This window comes from Thamnophis elegans, chromosome Z (assembly GCF_009769535.1).
Source record: "Thamnophis elegans isolate rThaEle1 chromosome Z, rThaEle1.pri, whole genome shotgun sequence".
Classification (NCBI taxonomy): domain Eukaryota; kingdom Metazoa; phylum Chordata; class Lepidosauria; order Squamata; family Colubridae; genus Thamnophis; species Thamnophis elegans.
Genome location: NC_045558.1, coordinates 31,590,963 through 31,614,423, shown reverse-complemented (window position 1 = coordinate 31,614,423; position 23,461 = coordinate 31,590,963). Strand labels below are relative to the sequence as shown.

General features: G+C 38.0%; 1 protein-coding gene across 2 annotated transcripts in view; it reads right to left on the bottom strand.

The window, feature by feature from the left end:
* The window catches only part of COL1A2 (collagen type I alpha 2 chain), a 53,139-nt gene that overhangs the window by 6,105 nt on the left and 23,573 nt on the right, over window positions 1-23,461 (bottom strand). For both annotated transcript variants that reach the window (XM_032235695.1, XM_032235696.1), the window contains 24 exons: window positions 22,468-22,521; window positions 22,243-22,341; window positions 21,649-21,702; window positions 21,051-21,149; window positions 19,758-19,811; window positions 18,368-18,421; window positions 18,223-18,276; window positions 17,134-17,187; window positions 15,638-15,682; window positions 14,477-14,575; window positions 13,271-13,378; window positions 11,979-12,032; window positions 11,118-11,171; window positions 9,812-9,865; window positions 9,642-9,695; window positions 9,432-9,539; window positions 8,413-8,466; window positions 8,265-8,318; window positions 6,961-7,122; window positions 4,840-4,947; window positions 3,420-3,527; window positions 1,732-1,785; window positions 1,526-1,633; window positions 261-314 (listed from right to left, as the gene is read on the bottom strand). In XM_032235695.1, the coding sequence (XP_032091586.1) occupies window positions 261-314; window positions 1,526-1,633; window positions 1,732-1,785; window positions 3,420-3,527; window positions 4,840-4,947; window positions 6,961-7,122; window positions 8,265-8,318; window positions 8,413-8,466; window positions 9,432-9,539; window positions 9,642-9,695; window positions 9,812-9,865; window positions 11,118-11,171; window positions 11,979-12,032; window positions 13,271-13,378; window positions 14,477-14,575; window positions 15,638-15,682; window positions 17,134-17,187; window positions 18,223-18,276; window positions 18,368-18,421; window positions 19,758-19,811; window positions 21,051-21,149; window positions 21,649-21,702; window positions 22,243-22,341; window positions 22,468-22,521 (1,800 nt within the window). The remainder of the gene's footprint in view (window positions 1-260; window positions 315-1,525; window positions 1,634-1,731; window positions 1,786-3,419; window positions 3,528-4,839; window positions 4,948-6,960; window positions 7,123-8,264; window positions 8,319-8,412; window positions 8,467-9,431; window positions 9,540-9,641; window positions 9,696-9,811; window positions 9,866-11,117; window positions 11,172-11,978; window positions 12,033-13,270; window positions 13,379-14,476; window positions 14,576-15,637; window positions 15,683-17,133; window positions 17,188-18,222; window positions 18,277-18,367; window positions 18,422-19,757; window positions 19,812-21,050; window positions 21,150-21,648; window positions 21,703-22,242; window positions 22,342-22,467; window positions 22,522-23,461) is intronic.

Genomic DNA, 23,461 nt, shown 5'->3' with positions numbered 1-23,461 from the left:
TTGACGTCTGGCATACAATTAAGTTTCCTATGTTGTCTTTTGATCTGGAGAGTGAAATGGCTTGGACCATCCTTGCCTGCATATCCACATTTTCTATTTACTCATTCATTTCTTAATCAGTTAGGCATCCCTCTGAATTATTTCCAAAACTTATGCCTTCATTTCTAGTCCAAAAGAGAGTATCTTCTTAAAAATACTTGACAGGCATACAGTTTTTTTTTAAAAACCAACAGCTATCCAATAATTAAAATTATACTCACAGCAGGACCTCTTGAACCAGCGGGACCACTGGGGCCAGTAACTCCAGCAGGACCCTGAAATGATAACACAGTGGAACCGTTGCTTATGGGCCATAAAAATAATGTATAAAGTGAATGTAATATAGGGAAGAAAATAGTAAGTGAGCACCTGTCTACCCTGGACGAGTTCAAATCACCAGGACTGGATAGATTACACTCCAGAGTTCTGAAGGAACTGGCAGATCTCAGAACCACTGAACTATATCTTTCAGAGATCCTGGAGCACTGGTGAACTGCCAGAGGACTGGAAAAGAGCTGATGTGGTTCCCATTTGGATAGCCAGTTGTCTGAAATGGTGTAGGGTTTTCTGCCTAGGCAGGGGGTTGGACTAGAAGACCTCCAAGGTCCCTTCCAACTCTGCTATTGTATTGTATTGTATTGTAATAATTTTGTACATTTCAGTTAAGTAAGACAACAGATACAGATGTCTTTCATTGGAAGTAGGATGAGAAGATAGGACTATTGGATAGAAGATGGATGAAATCCAAGTATTGTCATTATAATCTTTATCAATTTATCTCTTTTACCTTTTTTGCTGTCTTTTTACAAGGCATACATAGGACAAAGATGAATAGGACAAGAAAATCCTGCTGATGATGTTACCTAGTCTCCTAACGAAATGTTCAGAAACTAAATTGAAACAAGCTTGAAGAGCAAACCACTGCCAGAATTTATCTCTTTCCCTATAAATTGATGGAACTTCAGGAGTTCCTCATGGATTTATGGTTCTTCAAGATTAAAAAAAAGTATTAATCCTCCTAGTAACAAACTCATCTGGAGAAAGTTCTGACAGGGTTGTAGCCAAGCAAGAGACAGGGACCACTATGTTCAGGGGAACTATATGCTGAAGTGCAAATAAACTTTAGGACAGGGGTCTCCAAGCATGGCAACGTTAAGACTTGTGGACTTCCATTCATAGAATAGGAGTTGGAAGTCTGCAAGTCTTAAAATTGCCAAGGTTGGAGTCTCCTGCTTTAGGACAATTGTTCCTTATTTACTCTAGGTATTAAGCTGAGCAAGATAATTGCTTCAACAGGTGTTTGAGATTTTTTTACATTATCTTACTACCAAACATATTTTGGGGCAATCCAAGTGGCTCTTGTTCCTAGCCTTTCTGGCTTGACAAAATCTTAAAAGGTGTGCTAAAGAGTTTAGCAGAGGGTCTTGATATATCTGACACAATTAGAAGCATTTTGATGTTTTCACAATGGTTTAAAGTTACATACACGTTCACCACGATTTCCAGATTTGCCAACAGGACCAACAGAGCCATGAGGACCAGGAGCACCAAGAGCACCAGCAGGACCAGTGTTGCCAGGAGCACCACGTTCACCCTAACAAGAACAAGCAAGAAAATAGTTTGATTTAGATGTACAAGCTAAAGTTGGCTTGCAAGAAGCTCCTTTTGCTTACAGAAGAAAGCCACAATTACCTTGTAACCAGGGGCACCATCACGGCCAGGAGGACCATCGTTACCTGGATTTCCCTAGGAAGAAAAATGTCTTCTTAGTGACACATAGTGTTTTAAAAATTATATTACCTGTTATACTTCCTGCCATATTTGAACTACCGCATAAGCTGAAATTTTAAATGAATCTCTGCTGCCAGTAAAACAATTTCCCCTTTCTGTTCCTAACTTGAATGTTGGTCATAAAGTATTGAAATAGTACAAGAATCTTCTGTAAATTGTTTTTTAGTAACTATGATTCAGCAATATGATATTTTACAAAAAGAAACTTGAATAATCCTCAGCCATCATACTGGTACTTCTTGACTTACAACCACAATTGAGCCCCAAATTTCTGTTGTTAAGTGAGATGTTAATGGTGAATTTTATCCCATTTTAGGGCCATTCTTGCCACATTTGTTAAGTGAATCACTACAGCTGTTAAGTGATTGACTTTGCTTGTCAGACGGTCACAAAATGGGATCAAATGATCCCAAGGGCGCTGCATCTATCATAAATATGAGCCAACTGTAAAGTGTATGAATTCTAATCACGTGACCATGGAGATGCCATAATGGTCATAAGCGTTATAAAAGATCATAAGTCATTTTTTCCAGTGTGGTTGTAAGTTCGAATGGTCACTAAATGAACTGTTGTAATCAGGGACTACCTGTACTAAGAGATTATGGATTTTTGTTCAACCAGTATGAAGTGCACCAGGTTTAAAAAAAACTTCTAAGGCAGTGGTTCCCAAACTTGGCAACTTTAAGACTTGTGGACTTCAACTCCCAGAATTCTCCAGCCAGCTAGAGAATTCTGGGAGTTGAAGTCCACAAGTCTTAAAGTTGCCAAGTTTGGGAACCACTGTTTTAAGGGTTGCAGAAATTGTAAGTAGGATCATAGTTAAGGTAATTAAAACTTTCGAATCTTAATGGCTTGATTTGAAAAGTACCAGTATGTGTCTGGAGTTTTCTTCTGCTTTGATTTAAAATACATCGTTTTATTAAAGCAATTCATGTCTGCCAATCATTTTTTAATACAAAATTTAAAAACGCTTTACCACTTCAACTTCATGTGTTTATCCCAAAAATAAATCTTTTAAAAACTGATGGTATGGTCCATCCCAAGGAAACATAAAATGATATCTGAAAGGGAAACCTACAATAATAGAAAAGAAAGAGAGAGAGCAAGAGAGAATAAAAGGAAGATGGGGATAAAGAAGAGAGAAGTAAGGAGAGGAGAATGGAAGGAGAGGAAAAGAAGGAGAGAGGTTAGGAAGGGGAAGGGGTAGGAGTAGAAGGGTAGGGGAAGAAGGAAGGGAAAGGAGAGGAGGAAAGAAGAAAGGAGAGAAGGGAGGGAGGGAGAAGAGAAAGGGAAAATAAGGTGGTGTTACAAAAGGAGGAAGGGATGGTAAACAAAGCAACCCAAACTCTATATTATAACCTATTAAATGAAATAATAAATGTATAAGAATGATAAATGTAAAGAAGAATAATTATGTAAATGGTATGTAAGATAATAAAAAATATAAATAATTCTGAAAAAAAAATCTGGCGGCATGGGAGAAAGAGCTGTATCATACAATAACTGGTTACTACATCAAATGCTGCTGCATATTTAGGTATTTTACTTTATTTTTTCCCCCAAAGTTATGACCAAAAATAATTTCTCACGTCACGTCCAGCTTCACCAGGGGCACCATTTACACCAGGAGAACCAATGGGACCAGATGGGCCACGGGCACCTGCGGGACCAGAAATGCCAACAGGTCCATGTTCACCCTAGGAAACAATTATAATTGGAATATATTTTATTTTTAGTTATTATACATGGACTTTCAAAATGTTATGTACATTTTATATCTGTTGGTTATTGGATTAATTGGTATTAACTAGTTAGTTAATGGCACCAATCCTCGTGAGATATTTCGCTGTACTCAATATATTACAATAGTACAAGGTAACACAAAGTACAAAAACTACAACAGTAGTTCTTTATTGATCCTAACTAAAGCAGCATAAACAACAACTTGCACCATCAACATCAAAGCATAATGGTCTTCAGGCAAGACAGAACCTTTTAATTTGCTGAGCATTTCCCAAGCTTTATTTCCCCTTCACAATCAACAAGAAGCTACTACTAAAATCTTGTTCTTGCACTGAAATATAATATCACCAAACATGTGCTCACAATACATATCAGTCCTCCTGGTACACAGACAAGAAACATAACAAGATGTTTCTACTTGGGAAAAAGATACCAGAAGGCAAATATACAACCAGGGATAATTTGAAGTCCTCCAAAACAGATTCTGTTTAGAAAGTAGCCATACTTATGAAATAACATTTGCTCTTTCAACTCCACCACTGTTTGTATAATTCTGCTCCATTACCACATAGCTATACTCCTCATCCAATTATTTAATTGCCTCATTGATTCATTAGATTAATGATGTGCTGTATCCAATCAAATACACTGCTTTCATTTACATTCAAATAACCTTGCTGCTCTTCCCAATCACTTGTATACGCCAATCAGTGGTGGGTTCCGCATCCCGTTGTAACCGGTATGATGCAACGGGGCTGGGCATCCACCACATGCACACGCTCAGCATGTGTACTTACTGCCCGCGACACTCCAGCTACTTGGTGGAGTGCCATGTAGGCGCCGTATGCTCCATGTGCGTGCGCGGAAGCCCTGATCGGCTCAAATACAGGTAAGGGCAGGCGGGCCCTCCGAAGCACCGTACAGGAACAGTACCTGGTGCTCCCAGCAGGCATCGGTACAACCTTACCGGGATGTACCAGTCATATGCCACCACTGATGCCAATTTGCATACATCTATAATAACTCCTTCTTTTGCCTAGGTCTGTCTTTGCCACTAATGCTAATGTCCATAAACCAATTTGGGCTTCAGTGTACTTGCTCGGGTTACAATGTCAGCTGTCAATGTGACAAACAGTTAATTTTTGCAGTTGCTATTTAATTCAATCAAATATGTAGAGTGTTGGATTAGAAGACCTCTAAGGTCTCTTCCAACTCTGTTATTCTGTTATGTCTCCTATTTGCAAATTTGGTAAAGATGGTACTCACAAGTGCTCCAGACAAGCCAGGAAGACCACGTTCTCCTCGAGAGCCAGGAAGACCAAGGATACCAGGTGCTCCAAGAATACCCTGAGGACCTGAGGAGCCAGGAGCACCCTGAAGAAAAGGGGGACAGAAAAAAAAAACATTTTCAGAATCTATAATAGATTAGCACAATTTTGTTTGGGCAAAAAGTTGTTTTCTTTCTCTTTGACCTCAATCCTAGAGTCCATTTTAGCATCCAGCCATTGTCAAAAAACAAACAAACTTTCTGTATTGCCTTAAAAACCATGTAAAACTTGTGAAAGTATGTCGGTGGTGGGATTCAGCCACTTCAGGAGTACCGGTTGTTACGTTTCTGAACAGTTTGGTGAACTGGCTGTTGGAGGAAATCATTAGGGCAGAGAACTGGTTGTTAAATTATTTGAATCCCACCACTGAAGTATGTGCATGAAGAAATAGGACGGATTGATTTATTAACACATACATTCATAATTGTTCTTTTGCAAGGCAAATACAATGTTTTGCCCAGTTTTATCACAAATAAAACTATTTGGCTGATAAACCACCTTCAGAAGGAGAAGGCACAAATTATGATCAGCAGCCCTTATTTTGTACTATAGATAGTATGTCAATCTAGGTCATGACTATAATATATTAGTAAGAAAATTATGCACTGTGGCAGAACCAAATATTTTAAACATCTTTATTTCTTTTTAAATGTATTTTGCAAGTGCCCTTGGCTAAACAACTTCACTGGGAGAAATATTATGAAAAGATATGGTCTGCATTCTCTGGATCAATTATTTTCTGTAATTCCAGTGGAATAAGGTGGCATTGCTTGCTGAGTATTGAAGCCCACCTGTGGCTGATGCAACTAGCAACCATTATGGATTAAGGAAAAATTCTTATGGCATCCTCGCTTTCACACTTCTCAGATTATTGACCTTATTTACAGTGTGCAGAAAAGGAATTGCTACCATTATTAAAAGAAGATCGTAACGTGGAATTCTGGAAATAGGCTGGTTGAAGAAGCATAGAAAACATTAGCAGCATTCCTAATGATAATGGTCAGCTAGTTTTTTTTAATCCATGCTCCATTGTAAAAACATATTCAAATAAATGATGGAATTACAAAATATCATGGCTTAGTGGCTGCCTCCTTTGAGGGAGATGATGGTCTAGAAATATGAAATATTAATAAATAAAAATATTACATACATAATATCTATTTTCTTGGCTTTGAGAGCTTAACAGAAAAGCCAAGCTGTATGCCTGATAGCTTTTACATCTGACTTCTTTCAGCAGCTGAGTGATAATCTGAATTGCTCCTAAGGCTAATGTTGTGGCTATAAAGCCAGGTGAATGATTTTGGGTCAGTCACATTCTCTCAGCCCAGCCCACCTCATAGGATTGTTGTTGTGGAAAAAATAGGGGGAGGAAATGTATTGGATATGTTTGCTGCCTTAAGTTATTTGTAAAACTAATGAAGATAGCTTACAAATAAATAGATCTTGCTGTACTGTATAAGAAAGAGGAGGAGAAAGTACTGCCTTATGCATGAAAGCTGGCTGGGTAACTTTGAGCCAGTTACTCACTCAAAAGCCCAACTAACCTTACAGAGTTATTGTGGTTATGAAAATAGGAGTAAGAAGAAGTTGGTACGTCTGCTCCTTTGTTTTTAAATATTTTAGTTATTTTAAAAGATAATAAAGGCAGGATTTTAAAACATATAAAAATAAAATAGATTAAAAAATAAATACAGTCTTCTAAACTGGGACAGTCTGTGAGTCAATTCCCAGTACAGAGTTTGAATACTATGGAATAACTTTTGGTTGCCCATATCTGATAAGTCCCAATAGGATAAAATTGGTCAGAATGGTGCCTCCTAGTGGCCAAATTCATTACATGGGATGCCAACTCAGAAGACTGAGGTGCTTGTTTATATTTGCTCATAGGGGGAAAAAGTTATATTATGCAAACATGACTATTTGTTTAGAATGAACGATTGTGTGTTCTTATGAAACACAAGAAGATAGTTGAAGAAAGAATTATCAGGAAAGAGGAAAAAAGTTCAAAGCACAAGGATATAAATCGAACAAGTATTGAAAAATGTCCTGGACAACTTACAGCAGCACCAGTTTCTCCTGATGGACCTTTCTCTCCAGCGAAACCAGGTGGTCCAGTAATGCCAGTTTCACCAGAACGACCCATTGGGCCAGTGTCACCACGTGGGCCACGAATTCCTTCTTTGCCAGCAGGACCAGGGGGCCCAGATGGGCCAGTGATACCCTAGGAATAAAATCATAATGTAATTGCATAGTGACATCTCAGCTTCATCAGTCAAGAGATAGTAAATTATTAATCCAAATAAAGAGTGAACAAAGTCACTAATGAGACCTCATGCAATATTGCTTTAAGAAACTGCAGAGAATCAAACGCGTATGTAAAGGAAGCTTGACATCACTGTAAAATGGCATTTGCTGGAATAAAATTTTAGTAATCTAGATTGATTGTTATGTGGCCTGTTATATTTCACAGATATATCCTAGCCATCCATCTGTCTAAACTACAACTCCAAGTGTTCCTCATTATGGGCCACTCTTGCTGGACTTAATGGGAAATACGACAAAAAAGTGTTATATGTAGTATTGGCAAGCAAATCTACATACATGTCAGGTGTTCATGATCATTTAAGGGAATCTGCCTTGTATTGTAGCTCTATGTCATAGCTACATTTCAAAGGGTGGGCCATACGCTAAATAAATAAATAAATTCAAAGCATTTGAGCCTGGACAGTAATGCATGCAGGCTACATGAACACTTTGCTCATTACAGTTAATAGACTGCAACGATCAGGGCAGTGATTTGTCCAACTTCAGGTTTTGAAAAAATTGATTTTGAAAAAATAGGGCAGAATATACTTTACATCAGACACAGGCAATCTACAGCCCTAGGCTTATAAACAATTCACATTCTCCCCTTTTTTTGACCCTTAATAGTTCTGGGTGTGATGGGTGAAAACTGATAGCAGTTTCCTGTGATTTTGAGAGTGAAACTACAGATCTTTAAAATCAGCATAAGAGTAAAACAGCAAAGAAACCCTCCAGATTTAGATCTTTTTGCATTCTGTTTTTATGGTTTTCCCCGGAAACAATACCAAGACTTCCATGTTTTTGCTCTGCCTGTTGAGATATGAAATGGCCCCATCCTATTTAGATACAATAACTGGTAGTAATGGATAGGAAATTGTGGATAAACTTCTCATAAAAATTGTAAGGAACCTCAGTGAAGTAAATTAACATCTGGGCAGTATTGGCTGGGGAATTCTGAGAGTTCAAGTTCATACAAAGGCTGAGGAACCTTGGTCTGGACAGGCAAGCAAAAGCTTACTTTGTATGAATTACAAAGGGATTTTTGCAGGAATTACTTACAGCAGGGCCAGGAGGTCCTGGTCTGCCAGCATTCCCAGGAAAACCGTTGGGACCCTATTTAAAAAAAAAGCAAGAGAAAAATTAGATTTTGTAATAATCAATAGCTACATGAATGAAATGGATACATAAGGTATGTTTACAGACTTACAGGTGGACCACCATCTCCACGGGCTCCGGAAGGTCCGGCTTGACCAACAGGACCCTATATGTAGGAAGAAAGCACATCTAATAAGACTCATGAAGTACTCCAGATGGCCCTGTTTTCCTTTAGAATCAATGATAACTCTGCGACTGACTTATTTGCTCCTATTTGACAAAGATCTCCAGGCTTAAGAAAATACAACGATTTCATTGAGAAGGACAATAGGAACAATGATTTTTCTTAGGACTATTACAAGTAGGAAACAAAATGTTTCACATTTTTTTTTTGCTACCATCTAGGAGTAATATGGTTCTTTGCTGCTTACCTAGCTTTCCTATAACAATGTCACACTAAAGGATGGTTTGTAGAAGTGGTTTCTTCCCCAAAAACAGATGCTATGTGTTAAAGGTCTCCTGTGCCCCACCTTTTAGAATATAACACTGACAGGAGCGTTCACAAAAAGTCTATAACTTTAGTTTTTACATGATCGGTTAGCAACATTCACTAATAAAGTAATTATTCATGACTAATCAGACCTCATTGTATGAATCTTAACTTCTTGAACTAATCCTACCTGAATGAAATCAGTTTATTCATTCCAGCAGTGAAAAATGTTGTTAACCACTGTAAGTCATTATAAATTAAGTTGTATGTGAGAGAGTGGGGAGGGAAAGAGAGAGAGAGGGAGGGAGAGAGAGAGAGGGAGGGAGAGAGATAGAGGGAGGGAGAGGGAGGAGAGGGGGGAGAGAGAGGGGAGAGAGAGAGAGAAAGAGAGAGAGGGGGGGGGGAGAGGGAAATGTCATCCATAGTAGGAAATCTTCATTTGTAGTCACTAATATATAGATATTCTTTGGAAATTCTTGATATCCCACAAATAAATTAAGCTAGATTTTAGGATTTGAGATTACTTAACAAGTGTGCTATTGGCACCTTAGCAGTGGATTTAAGAATGTGAATATGAAATACCAAGATTACGTCATGTAGCCAAAAAGTAAAGAATGTAATGTAAGATTTCATTTACTTACAGCAGGACCAGCACTACCGATAGCACCAATGGCACCCTGGGGACCTACATCACCTTTAGGTCCTCTCTGTCCTCTCTCTCCTTTAACACCTGTCTGACCAGCTGCACCCTGATGGAAACAAAACATTTAAAATATTTAAAGTTCAAATATTTAATTAAATAATTGAATGTAGAGAACTGGAGAAAGCAAACTGTAGTTCTTTATACTTACAGCAGGACCAGCAAATCCAGGAGGCCCAGCAGGCCCGGCTTCACCACGCTCACCCTACAGTAAGGAGAAAAATAAAGGAAGTTAAGGACATCTTTGGCTGCTCTTCTACTTCAAAGGTTCCAAAAAATGTTGATGTCATTTTAAATACGTAGATATATATTACTACTTACAGGGGATCCACGAGCTCCAGCAGGTCCAGCGGGTCCAGCAGAACCACCTTCGCCCTAATAGAAACAAAATATCAGCTGTTGCTAGGCTGTAGAATAATGTTTGTCCACCTTGACCACTTTGGATGACTTCAAAAAAATTAGTAAGGAGTTCTCTGCCTGGTTGCTGGATGGGCGTGGGTGTGGCCTAGTTGGCCTCCTGCACTACAATGGGGGGAAGAGCATTTTTGCCCTCCCTGGACTCAGAGGCTTTCCTCAAGCTTCTGGTAGGACAAAAATGGCCTCCCCAGGATCCAGAGGACCTCTGTTTCCGCCCTTCCTGAACTTCTGGTAGGTCTGTTTTTCGCACTTCCTGAACCCCCGTGTGTGCCCTGCACTTATTTGCATCCAAAAGAGGCTGCATGGGGACTCCTGGAAGGGACGAGGTGGGCGGGGTGGGGCCAGCCAGGAATAGGATTTGTGGGTTCTCTGAACTGCACAGAATCTTAGCTAGAGGTTCTCCCGAACCTGTGCGAACCCCCAGCAGCCCACCCCTGCTTTGGATGGAGTTTAACTCTCATAATCCTGGGAGAATGCTAAAAGAATAATGGGTGGGGGCATTCTGGGAGTTGATGTCCAGAGACCTTTAAAGTTGTTGAAGTTGGGAAGTACCACTTTGAGGAAAGGATTGTTTCAGTACACTGCAAACTTAGAAATATATGAGGGGTTCCTGGTGCCCGAACTGATGTTATCAGTTTGGTTAATGAATGGCTGCAAGAAAATAACCAAGCTCAAATGGCACCCAGGAAACTCTCGCTTCAACCCTGAGCTACCAATATTCTCCTTTATTAGTTAGAAATATGCCTTCCAAGATATCAGGTGAAATGTTTTTCACCTATGGGATTTCTATTCATCTTTTTATTTTGTACACTGACCTGAAATTAAATATTAAAATCTATTCAATAAAATTAATGAAAACCATGAAATTTCAATGACACTTAGTCATGATTAATTTTTTGCCCCTTATTTTATCATGGCATGAATGTGCAACTACTTTATTTTTTGTTCGCTGTTTTAATATGTTTATTTATTTAATTGGTTTGTATGCCACCCACTCTCAAGAGACTTTGCAATGAAGAGACTCATGTTAAACAGGAAGGAGAAACCTACTATTTCTAAACAGTAACTAAGGATGACCTTTTTAGCTATATGAAGGCCAATGATCCACATTTATATTCTGCATATTTTTTGGAAATATACCTAGGAAATATCCAAAAAACACTTGGACTAGATGGGTGGCACATAATTTTAATAATAAATAAATACTTACTCTTTCGCCACTAGCACCAGCAGGTCCTGGGGCACCAACAGCACCAGGGGCTCCCTGAAAAATAAAACAGAATAATTAGATCTCGGTGGTATTTTTGTTGAGATTAGTATATGAGTAGTCCTTGAATTATGACCATAATTCAGACCAGATTTCCAATGCTAAGCAAGGTGATTGTTAAGTGAGTCATGCCCAATCCTTTTTGCCACAGTTATGTGAATCGTAAATGTGAATTGCTAAGTTAATCACATAGTTGTTAAATAAATCCAGCTTCCCCCACTGATGTAGCTTGTCAGTTGGGAAGATTACAAATGGCAACGACATGATTCCAGGAAGCTCCTACAATTGTATATACAACATGCTGGTTGCCAAGCACCTGAATTTTGATCCAGTGACTGTCGGGATGCTACAATGGTCATACATGCGAGGACTGGTCATAAATCACTTTTTTAGTCTTGTTGTAAATTTGAACGGTCACTAAACTGATAGTATTAAGCCCTCAATAAGGACCTAAAGGGTAGTTTAATATAAAATACTACACAGTTTTTTTAAAAAAAGAATTTGATTTTTTTTTCAATTCTACTAGCACCCCTCTTCCCCAAATGTTCCTAACTTTTCAGGTAATTTGAAATAAGTTTAATTTCAGTTTCCATAAATAGAATACAATCATTCTGTGTTAAAGTGCAATTTGATCTAAATCTTAAACAATTTATATGCTTTTTGCCACTGATTTTAGGCTAAGATCATTTAAGGGTAAGGCCAATTTCATGCAATCTACATTTTAAAATTCTAGCTGGCTTTCACGTTGTAGTTGCTGGAAAAATTGCACGGTTCCTTGGAAATAAATTAAAGATGCATGCTTACCCTTGAACCGTCTCTTCCTGACGCTCCAGGATCTCCTCTGAAGCCAGATGGACCCTGAAATAAAGCACAAATTGTAATAATGCCAACGTAATGTGGGGTGCTTTATATCCATGATATAAATAATATATTTATGATTTCCAAACAAATGTTGAGGAACAGTTTAACTCCAAATCCTACATAATCACAACAATGAATGTAGATAGTGATTGAAATTGTCACTGCATCTTTTCTGTAGGGTGATTTCTGCTTTTTAAACTTTTTCTGGGTTAACCATTTCAGCCACTTGATTGATTTATTGGTAAAACAATTCCTCTCATTTGGGTGACAGAAATGTAGTTTCAAAATAACTGTGAATCTTCTAAAGAAACTTCAATATTTCAAATATTCTCAAAAAACAAAATGGTCAGATTTTTTTTTTAAAGTTCATTATTTTTAAATTTTCAATTATTAAGATGTTAAGAGTTTAAGCCCCAAAGTGGTTTGCTTTGTGTGCTTTGTGTGCGCTTTGCGCAGCCCCAAACCCTCTTCCTAGTTCCTGGAGGGTATTTTTCGGTTCTTCTTCTCAGCCTTTTCTCAACATTTGTCTGAAATCTTCCTTAATTTAATTAATCAATTAACCTTTCTTAATATAACATATTGACTGTATAGTTTCACATGTGTGCCAACCCTCAGAACTATTTTAAAAAAACCAGGTATATTCTAAACACATTGCTCATGCTGGTACAGCATTGTAGAAGTTGAAGGCTACTTCAGAAATTAAGCAAAAATGTCTTTGATCATGGATCCCAGATTCTGCAGACACACCCAGCTCAATTTCCCCACCACCTTCCCATTCACCTGGTATCACAAAGTGCTTCAGAGCAAGATTATTGGTGTTTCTTGATCAAGTCCCCCAACCCCCCCCCCCCCTTTAGCAGCAAACTAGACTTTTAGAATGGATTCATTTCTACACAATGGATAAAATGCAGTACTGAAGACTAATTCTGCTGACTGCCAACTGCCGGCAGTTCATTCCTCAACGGCTCAAAGTTCACTCAGCCTTCCATCCTTCCAAATGAAGTAAAATGAGGAGCCAGATTTTGGGGGGGCAATATGCTGACTCTATAAACTGCTTTGAGAGGTTTGTAAAGCACTGCAAAGCGGCATATAAGTCTAAATACTATTGCTATTTCTGGTCACGTTGGGATGTTCTGATGGCAAGCTACGTGCACTACTGTTGAGCTATAGCTCTTTCCCTGCGGAAAACTGATGGTAAATTGTGTATTCTTAATTGTGGGATAGCTTTCTTTTACCTTTTCACCTTTGCCGCCTGGGCTACCAGCAGCGCCTCTCTCACCATGGACTCCACTAGGACCAGATGGGCCTGCAGTACCAACTGCACCGACAGATCCAGGTTCACCCTGAACAAGAAAGGAAAAGATTTAAGGACTCAAAAAAACAAAAAAAAAACAAAAAAAAAAAAACGGGCAAGGTTTTTTTCTGCTACCCTCATTTGTTACTTTTCCAAGAAAATCAGCATTAAGGCATTTAAAGAGCGAGCCAGTGGGATGTAAGTGTTAAGATGCTAGACTAAGAACCAGAAGCCAACTGAAGACTCTAGCCCAATCAATTGTTTCATCCAAGACTGGATTTTTTTTTTTTTAAAAAAAAGCTGTTTAACAAACTTGTACTGGACCAACATAATATATTATGGTCCACAACCTGCAATGGTTTTATTGGTTGTCGTCGTCATCATCATCAATACGTTGAAGGGCATTTTTATTGAATTCGTCAAGCGATTAGAATTGGATGAATATATATTAACTATGTATTTATGCTAAACATATATCAGTGGATCTCTGTGATAAATTGTATTCACTTCAGAATTGTTTTACATTTCATAAGGATTTAATCCAGGGTAGATGACAACAATAGATTACAGAAAAATGCCCCTAGTATTTAGCAAATTCAAATTCAGCAAAGCGTCAATATTTAAAATGAAATGTAGTAGACTGTCAGTGAAAGCTAGTGACATGTTTCGTTTTCCTTTTCTTCCTCCTCAACAGCCAGAGGAAGCTGTATAGATCAGCTGGTGCAGAAGACTTCCAAGTCCTTTTATCAAAGAACAGTTTATCACTTTTACATTACAAGATGTTATTTAAACAAAAATGAAATGTGAACTTTTGAAAGCAGGTGCCCAAACTTTTTAAAATAGAACTTTCAATGTTACACATATAGCATTTTAAAGTTCTGTTGTTAACTGAAAGTAATAAATCCCATGCTAAAAAAAACCTAGAGCTATATTGTTTCCCCATCTATTTGTTTGATGTTTCCCAGTTGCATATTCTGTACATTGTGAAATTTTACAGAAGACATGCTAAAATCTGCAATTTTCACAATGAAGATTTGTTGCTTAGAAATAATGTCGATGTTGTTGCTCTCTCTGAATCAGACTGGGTTCTTCCCACACTGCCCCCTCCTGGATTTAAGAAAAATAGCAACCCTTCCTTCTGCCTTACCTTATTACCATCAGCACCTGGTGGACCTGATGGGCCACGGCTTCCCAGAGGGCCTGCAGGACCAGCAGCACCGCTTTCACCTGGTGCACCACGTTCACCCTGAAGGAAGCAGATTAGTATAAAGTAAATGGCAATCCGGGACCCTGAATCTTATTAATGCAGAAACTGAAAAGGTGTGGAAAGCTGTACATATATGTCATTCTTGTTGGTTCATATAGATGTCACAGCTACTTCAGATGGTTTAGATTTAACTGTGTCCATCTTTGGTCTATTGAGCTTAATCTAGAGACTGGCAGGGGGCACTTTAACAAGCCTTGAATATTTATTTATTCAGGTTATATATACGTATAATGATTTCCAGAAATTCTTCAAATTACTTTTGATCTAGAAATGAAATTCCATTAGGCCAATGGGATTCACTACCAGTTTTTCTCAAAAGTACATCAAACGGTATCTAGATTTATTTCTTAGTCAGTTCACGTCTTAATTTTTCCAATATGACCTACTATTTTGCAAACCTAAAGATTAATATCTGTACAGGTTATCTATCTATCTATCTATCTATCTATCTATCTATCTATCTATCTATCTATCTATCTATCTATCTATCTATCTATCTATCTATCTATCTATCTACGTAACCTACCTACCTACCTACCTACCTACCTACCTACCTACTACCTACCTACCTACCTACCTACCTACCTACCTACCTACCTACCTACCTACCTACCTATCTACTAATCATCAGTGGGGTCTGAGTTGTCCATAAAAAGTATTTAAAGAAACTACAACCACATATAGGAAATGTTGGGGATTACAGTAGTTATGTATTTACAGTTTTTATTTGTTCTGGGTCCTATTAAATGTACATTACATGATTTATAAATTACACTAAATAATAAAATATAAATATTATCTCAATATTTATATTTTCCTGTAATAATCTTTAGAAAATGATTATGGTCAAGTTCAAAAAAATCTAACTATATGATAAAACTACGTTTCTACATAGGAACTCGTGTTAAAATATTGATTTCTACAAGATAAGAAACTTATATACTCTCATACACTTTCAAATTATAGTATAATACTACCTAATACTGTATTTCAAATACAGCCGAAAAAACCCCCACTAAAATATAGAAAGTATATACTTACTCTTGAGCCAGCAGGGCCAGGAAGTCCAAAGTCACCATGAGCACCCTAGATACAAAATAAAGGTTTGTTAACACATTCTTTAAAAGGATTTTTTAAGATATTTTCATCCAGAAAGATAAAAGGCAATAGATATTCTGAGCAAAAGAAAGACAATCAGCTCACTAAAAGGAGTAAAACTAGATTCTACCTTTCTGCAAGTTTTGCTGTAATTCAGTAAAATGCATTGTACAGTTCAAAATAACTTGTGAATAATTTAAATTCAGCCCTTGGCCACTAAAATGCTGTTTGGTACTGCAGGAAGAGAACAATATTTGTGGTTTTTTTTTTTTCAAATGCTGTTTGACTTTATGGCAGGATATGACATTTGTGTGGCAGAATATGACATTTATGTGACAGAACATGACATTTATGTGGCAGTACAGTATTCTCTAATCTAGATGAATTAGAGCTACAATCCCCAGATTGTCGCTTAGTCTGGCTAAATGCCATTTGATTTGGGAATTCTAGGAGTCTTTATTCTCCTATAGCTGGAAATTATGGAAGATGTGATAGTTTGAGGGATATCAAGTGAATGACTACTCAAGATTCAAATTCTCTATAAGATTTTGAATGATGCTAGGTCAGACTGATGGGTTGCTATGAGATTCACTCAAGAATATTGCAGTGCTTCGTCAATCTTGGCTGATCTCAAAAATGAAATAGTGCTGGTTATAATTATTACTTGGATTTTCTGGCAGGAAATTCCCACGTTAGAAAATGGAAAAGGTTCTAAGGGGCTGCAATGTGGCAAACCAGTTTTGTATTGTTGGCATGAAAATTACATGGACAAATCAGTGAAGTGACCAGCTAGTTTCAAGGAATACAAGGAATCAGAAGACTTTACTCTTAATTGTGAGATTAAAAGGAAGGAAAACTCTGGAGATAAAGAGAGACTTGTGTCCAATGCATAGGTTACTTGTTGAAGGCTGTCTGAAAATAAACTAAGCTGGTGGATTTGTTTTAATAGTCCCTTTTTAAAACCCCAGCATTTTGTTTTCTGTTTCAGAGGACAAAAAGAAGCAGTAAGTTTGCTTTTCCAACTTGCCAGAAAATGGGTAGGGAGGTATATGATAACCACTTCATATGAAAAAAGGGGAATTTCAAATAATGCTGAAGAAATATTTATCTGCTTGGCATGCTATTTTCACTGATTTTAGTGCACTGATTATAGCAGAGAAATGGAAACCTCACTGCTAGTTCTCAGACACTTTATGAAGTATGTCTTCCCAGGGGACATAATCACTCCTTTAATCTCATTCTTTTTGTACAATTTCTTAATGGCTCCAGGATCTGGGGATGATGGAAGAACCTTGGAAGAGTCCAAACTTGGAAAGACCAAACTACTGAATAGAATCTGCAGTTTATCCAATGCAAGTTAAAAACAAAACTGTGTCAAATCAAACTAGAATTTTCTTAATTAAACCATGAGAGATAATCTGTATTACTTTACTACTTACTCTTTCACCTGGTTTGCCAGCTTCGCCAACTGCACCAGAGGGACCAGGAAGACCCTATAGGAAAATAAATGAACAGATAAAGGAAAAACAATTTCCTGCAACTTGTTTATGTGCTGTATGTGTTTATGTGCTGTATGTGTTTATGTGTGTATAGGGAAACCACAGGTCATGCTATAAAATATCTTCATCTGTCCCTATTACTGTACTCTATTCCAGGGTTCCCCCACTCTTGGTCCATGGACAGGCACTGCTCCACGACCTGCCAGAAACTGGGCCACACAACCAAGCATAGCCTCATCTGTGCGATATAGGCAGCATACTAAACCACACTACCTCCGTTCCACAGAAAAAACCCTCTCCACGGAACCGGTTTGTGGTGCCAAAAGTTTGGGGGAGGGCACTGCTCTATTCAATCTTATTCATTCTTGAATAAGGAATCAAAAATTTCCTTGTAAAACCAGCCTTCTACATGAAAATAATCACTATTTGTGAATCTCAGTTTCTCTGCTGGTTTCTGATTTCCCTTCCCAAGTCCTTCCATGTCTTGGCTTCATCCATTAAGCCTGCATATAGTGAACATGGCAATAAAGTACTTCAAATCTGACTTGAAAGAGATGCTTCAAAATGCTTAGTGATGTCAACACAGTGACTCGCCAAGCAAATCTAATTTCTTTAATAAACTTCCAACCAGGGCTGAGCTCACATTTCTGTTTATTGCAAAACACCTCTTCTGAAATGAATTGGAGGCACTGCAGAGTCCTACACAGCAAACGTGTGTATCTATTGTCAATCAAGAACAGTGTCTTCAATCCCTGCAACCAGATTATCTTTGAGTCACTGAAGCTTAGTGACTTGAATTCTATGCATGCCTATTTTTAGTACTTGCAAGTGCACCTTGCAAGATATGATATAACCAGCAATGTAGGTTTAGTAAAGCATTTGAATTTACTTGGTAGGATAAAATGCTTGACTATATTATCAGTCATCAAGGTTTGTTGAGATGTTTAACAGCATTTGAACAGCCTTTATTCAATTCTAGCATTACAGATCAAGAAAAGGCAATAGTGGATAAAATGTAAGTTTACTTACTTGGAAGCCAGGAGCACCAGCGGGGCCAGTTTCACCTTTTGGACCTGCATTGCCCTAAATTAAATAATTAAAATTGAAATGCTGAGAAATAAATCATTGACAAAAAAAATCATCAAAAGTTAACTAGGATGAATCTTGTACTTACAGCGAGACCAGGTACACCTTGAGCTCCATTGTTTCCATCAGGACCAGGAGCACCCTAGAACCACAAAGCTTCAGTTGTTCATAGTGTGGACAATCATATTCTAAAACACACACTGAATTTATTTGCTTACTTAATTATTTCCATGATTTTGGGTTAAATTACCAAGAGCTGATTTCAACATGATAGAAACTTTGCTTTCAATGAATATGGAACTCTCACTACTGTGTTTCCCTGAAAATAAGAGAGGGTCTTATTTTATTTTGACCCCTGGAATAAGCGGCTGGCCTTATTTTCGGGGAGATCTTATTCATTTTGAGGTATAGGAGGCAGCAAGCATGATCACCTCAAGGTTGCTACTGTGTTGCAATATTTTCAGGGTGGGCTTATTTTGGGGGGAAGGCCTTATTTTAGTCCATGCACTCAAAAGCCTGATTGGGCTTATTATCTAGGGAGGTCTTATTTTCAGGGAAACAGGGTAGTAGATATAATATGAAAACTTTCAGTATTGTATTATAGAACAGGGGTCCCCAACCCCTGGTCTGTGGACCAGCATTGGGATGGGACATGCCAGAAAATCTGCCATGCAAACAAATGAAGCCCTGACCACTGGATGCAGGCAGCACATGAAACCATGCCTCTCCGATCCACAGAAAAACCTTTCTCCACGGAACTAATCCCTGGTGCCCAAAAGGTTGGGGGCCACTGCTATAAAATATTAGTGTGGCTTAAAATACAATCTGTTAGTGTAGGTTGCTTTCCTAAAAATATTGTCCTGGATCCAGAAGATAAGTAGGGAAAATTTTAATTTCTTACAATAAGCTAAAGTATATAGTATAAGGCAGTGATGGCAAACTTTTTAGAGTGCCCAAACTATGTATGTGCACATGCCCAAACTGAAATGTGTGCGTGCAAAAACATACATGCGCAGCACAGGCCCAAAGACCAGCTGGCTGGTGGGAGGCGGGGCATCCCAGCACTGGCAGCGCACCAAGAGGTAAGATTTTTTTTATTTCGTGAGCTTCTGTTTTGTCATTTGCAGGGAAACAGAAGCTATGAAAGAAACGCCACGGGGTTCTGGGGGCAGACGCGTGACAGCAGAGAGAAGTCTGTGTGCCACCTCTGGCATGCGTGCCATAGGTTTGCCATCACTGGTCTAAGGTATAAAGTAAAATAATACAGATACCTGAATGATGTCTTAGAAGGTACAGTATCTGTTTCTATTTCATGTAACCATCATTCAAAGTGTTAGTTTATGACTACCACCAGAAAACTTATAAATAGAGCAGTCTGTTTCTGTTTTATAAATTATTCAATTATTGCAGGTTCTTAACTTTGTAAAACTTATTTCCCTAACTAAGTTATAAAGTAGGGTATAAATAGTCTTACTTACCTGTGGACCAGTCAGACCTACATTGCCTCTGTCACCAGGTTTGCCAGGTTCACCCTGATAAAATGAAACACATTTAAATATGTTACTGCATTAAAACTAATTATAATAGCAACCCCATCACAATACTTGGCTCCAGATTTCTACATTTCTGTACAGTGTCTATAGTTGGCACAGTTGGGAATGTCTTGAGATGGCTGCTCTAGCAGAAGTCATATCATGATGAGCATCTTTAATCTGCTGCTTCTCCTGCTTAAGGTTGCTATCTATTGGCTCACCCCTTCTCAGATTAAGAAGTAATGAGCAAATTAGGAATTCTGATAAAAGAACAAGCAGCAATACAGCTTTAGCCTGCATACTTTCACTGGCAAGCAAACAATTGCCAAAGGGATGGGCTCCCCAGTCCCGCTCGAATAAAACATCCTGGGCTACACTTACATCCATATGGCCTGAGGAACTTCTTCCCAGTTAAAAAATACATAAAGTGAAAATGTATATGCACAAAACCACATAAATGTTGAATTGAAAGAGAAATGACAAATCATCATGCCTCTAACCAGCTATTATATTTATCCAAGGGAGAAGTTGCCTCAAATACATCCAAAGATAACAGTTCCACGGGTCTCCTAAGCAATTTATTCCACTATGGATTTAACTTGATATGTTATCATTAGATTCAGTGCTGTGGGTGCATTTAACCAAACATATTTGCCATTTCTTCCAGTTCAATGGCATTATGTTTATTCACACCTGAGCAAGATTCAGGTGACATATTTATGTGTGTATATAACCATGGAAGAAATCAATACAAATAAATGCTGCACCCACAACATTCCTTATCCGAGCATTGTTAAAAAAAAAATTAAAACATCGATCTGTCTCTCTCTCTCCCTCCCCCTCCCTCCCTCTCTCTCTCTCACACACACACCAAAGTGAAAGAAATAAAGAAAATATAATTGAAACCCACCATCAGTTAAAACAATAAGTGGTTTACAATTAAAGTAATCGTTAAGCTGAAAATAAATTCTTCATAGTGAGGCTCAGCCCTTTTCTTGGTAAATAATTAAAATGACAAAGTAGAGGATTTCATAAATGGGACTGCTAGCTAAATTCAAAGCATTCTTGGATCAGCACAATGTTGTTAAGTAAGACAAATATCTTAGCACTAGAGTAGTACACTTCTGGTATGCACAGCTGAGGTGCCATTTAGTGGAGTGCCATAAAATTGGTGCTATGAACACAATGTAAATTGCTGTTGTATTATTTGTCAACATCATAATATTCTAGCGTACTTACATTTGGACCTTTTGGTCCTGGGAATCCGATATTTCCAGGTTCACCTCGTGGACCGGCTGGGCCAGTTGGACCAGAGCGACCATCAGGTCCAGCTGGACCCTGCAGGAAGAAAAGTTCAGATCTTGCATTGTAACATATAGTTTCACTGCTTGAATATTATGTGACCATTGAGAGCAAGACATCTCAAATTGGCTGCGAAGACATTTCAGAGTTTATTACTTTGCTACATGGCTGTCTTTATAGCGCTGTCCAGTAGTTTGATACCCCCCCCAAGTAAAATACCTCCTCCCTTCATGATTATATGGAAATGGATCTACACAACTAGTAAAAAATTAATAAATATTAAATTAGCAGCTTTGGCCACACAGCTATTGCTTAGATACAATATACATAAAAATGCAATTCCAGTTCATGGCTTAGTTATTAATTCTTGAACAATCCATATTTTTAAAAAAATCTCAGAAAAATAGGATTCAAATATTAAAATTTAGCATGAAAACATCAGTATAAAATATAGATGCTATCCAGAAAATGCATTTAAAATATCTATGTCTCTACTGCTCAATCTTTGCAGAACGAAACAGAAGGGGATACTTACAGTTTGACCTTCTTTTCCAGCTGGACCTGGGCTTCCAGACTGTCCCGGGAGACCCTAAATATACATAGATACAGTATTTAGCCTTAATGTGCCTTTTGAGTTACTTAAAATTGGAATGGGAAACTTAATTTTACTCTACGTGCATTTTTAAATATGGGCATACATGTAATATAATGCAGAATTCTCAATCAAAAATTGTTATCTAGAGATGCCCTACTGAATTCAATTAGTTTTATCTGCCAAAATAGTGCAAATATATTTAAAAGTGACACCACCACCCATTATTCAGTTCAGTGTGACTTTCTGTGGGGAAAAGAGCATAGGAGGACAACCTAATATAGGGGAGCTTGAAACTTCAGCTTCGTATGTCTAAAACATGAAGAGGAGGAATCTGTTTTACAGCGCAGGTATGGGAGGCAGTTAAGGTCATGAATCTACAGAAGATCCCTTTACTAGATCTGATATACATTTTCTTAAAAATGTTTATGTTTTAAAAAGTGGCCATGGGTAAGCAAAAAAGCCCATGTAAATTCAGAACACAGCTGCTATATAAAACTGTTCACTGATTTCACAAGATCATCCCTCTTTACTCACTCTTGCACCCATGAGACCAGGTTCACCATGGCGGCCTGGGTCACCGCTGGGACCTTTAGCACCAGCAGCACCAGTAGCACCACGACTGCCAGCTGGGCCCTAGAAAAGAAGAGGCTTGCATTAGGGCGCATTGCCAGAAATCTGGCTGACTTTACGGGGGTAGGGTAGCAGGGAGTTTGTTTGTCTAAATTATAAAACTGATTGTAAAAAAAATTGAAAACTTACTATACCACCAGCTCTGCCATCAGATCCTGGGAGACCACGAGATCCAGGAACACCCTATGAAAGAAACCACAACTTTTGATCAGAACTGGAAAAAGGCTTCGGTAAACACATAAGGCATTAGCATTTACATTGCAATAGACAAAGGATATCTCTTTGTTCAGTGGAAGAATAGACATAATGAAAGATCCAAAATGTTAGTTTTCTGGCACTTTATCATTTAAATCGAACTCAGCATGTGGGATTGAAACTGAAAAGTGAGTCTTTTAAATACTAGACTTTCAGTATCTTTATGGATTATAGCGCAGCAAAAAACTTAAAGAACCAGAGCTTTTCTGTGGTATGAAAGATATGATTTCAGCATCATAAGTAGGTTGCAATAGGCATGAATGTATATCTATTATTTCTTTTCATTCATTATTTGTGCATGGAAATTGCTTCTTTTCTCAGAATCAGTTCAGGGGACTAAAATTATATGTTACGAAAGAAGCAGATCATATCATAATTCATTTCTAAGGTTGTGAAGATTTGGAGATGATGCGCAGGACTGTTAAAAAGTAAAAATAAATAAACTCTGGCATCCACAAGAGTTTAACATGCAGCATATTATCCCCAATTCTCTTATTTAATTGTCTGTGTTTTTCCTTTGGTATCTGGGACCTTTCAATTAGGAACATGATCCTAAACTGTGTCTTGTTGGACCAAATCCAGCAATTACATGAGTTTGTAAAGAAGCCCCCACATTTTATATATAAAGGAAAAAGCTTTCATCTTTGCCTTTAGGTTGGAATCAGCAGTGCAAATTGGAAGCCTTTCCTCATTTCATTATTTCAGTATGATGAAAGAGAGATCACCCACTGACCTCCGTTATCGGATGGGAACTGAACTCAGATCTTTCTAGGAACTTCTCACACCTTAACTGGTACATAATAGGTCTTTCCAATGGCCTATTTAGTTTTGTAACTGCTCGGAGACTAAATATGTTTTTCATGAAGGA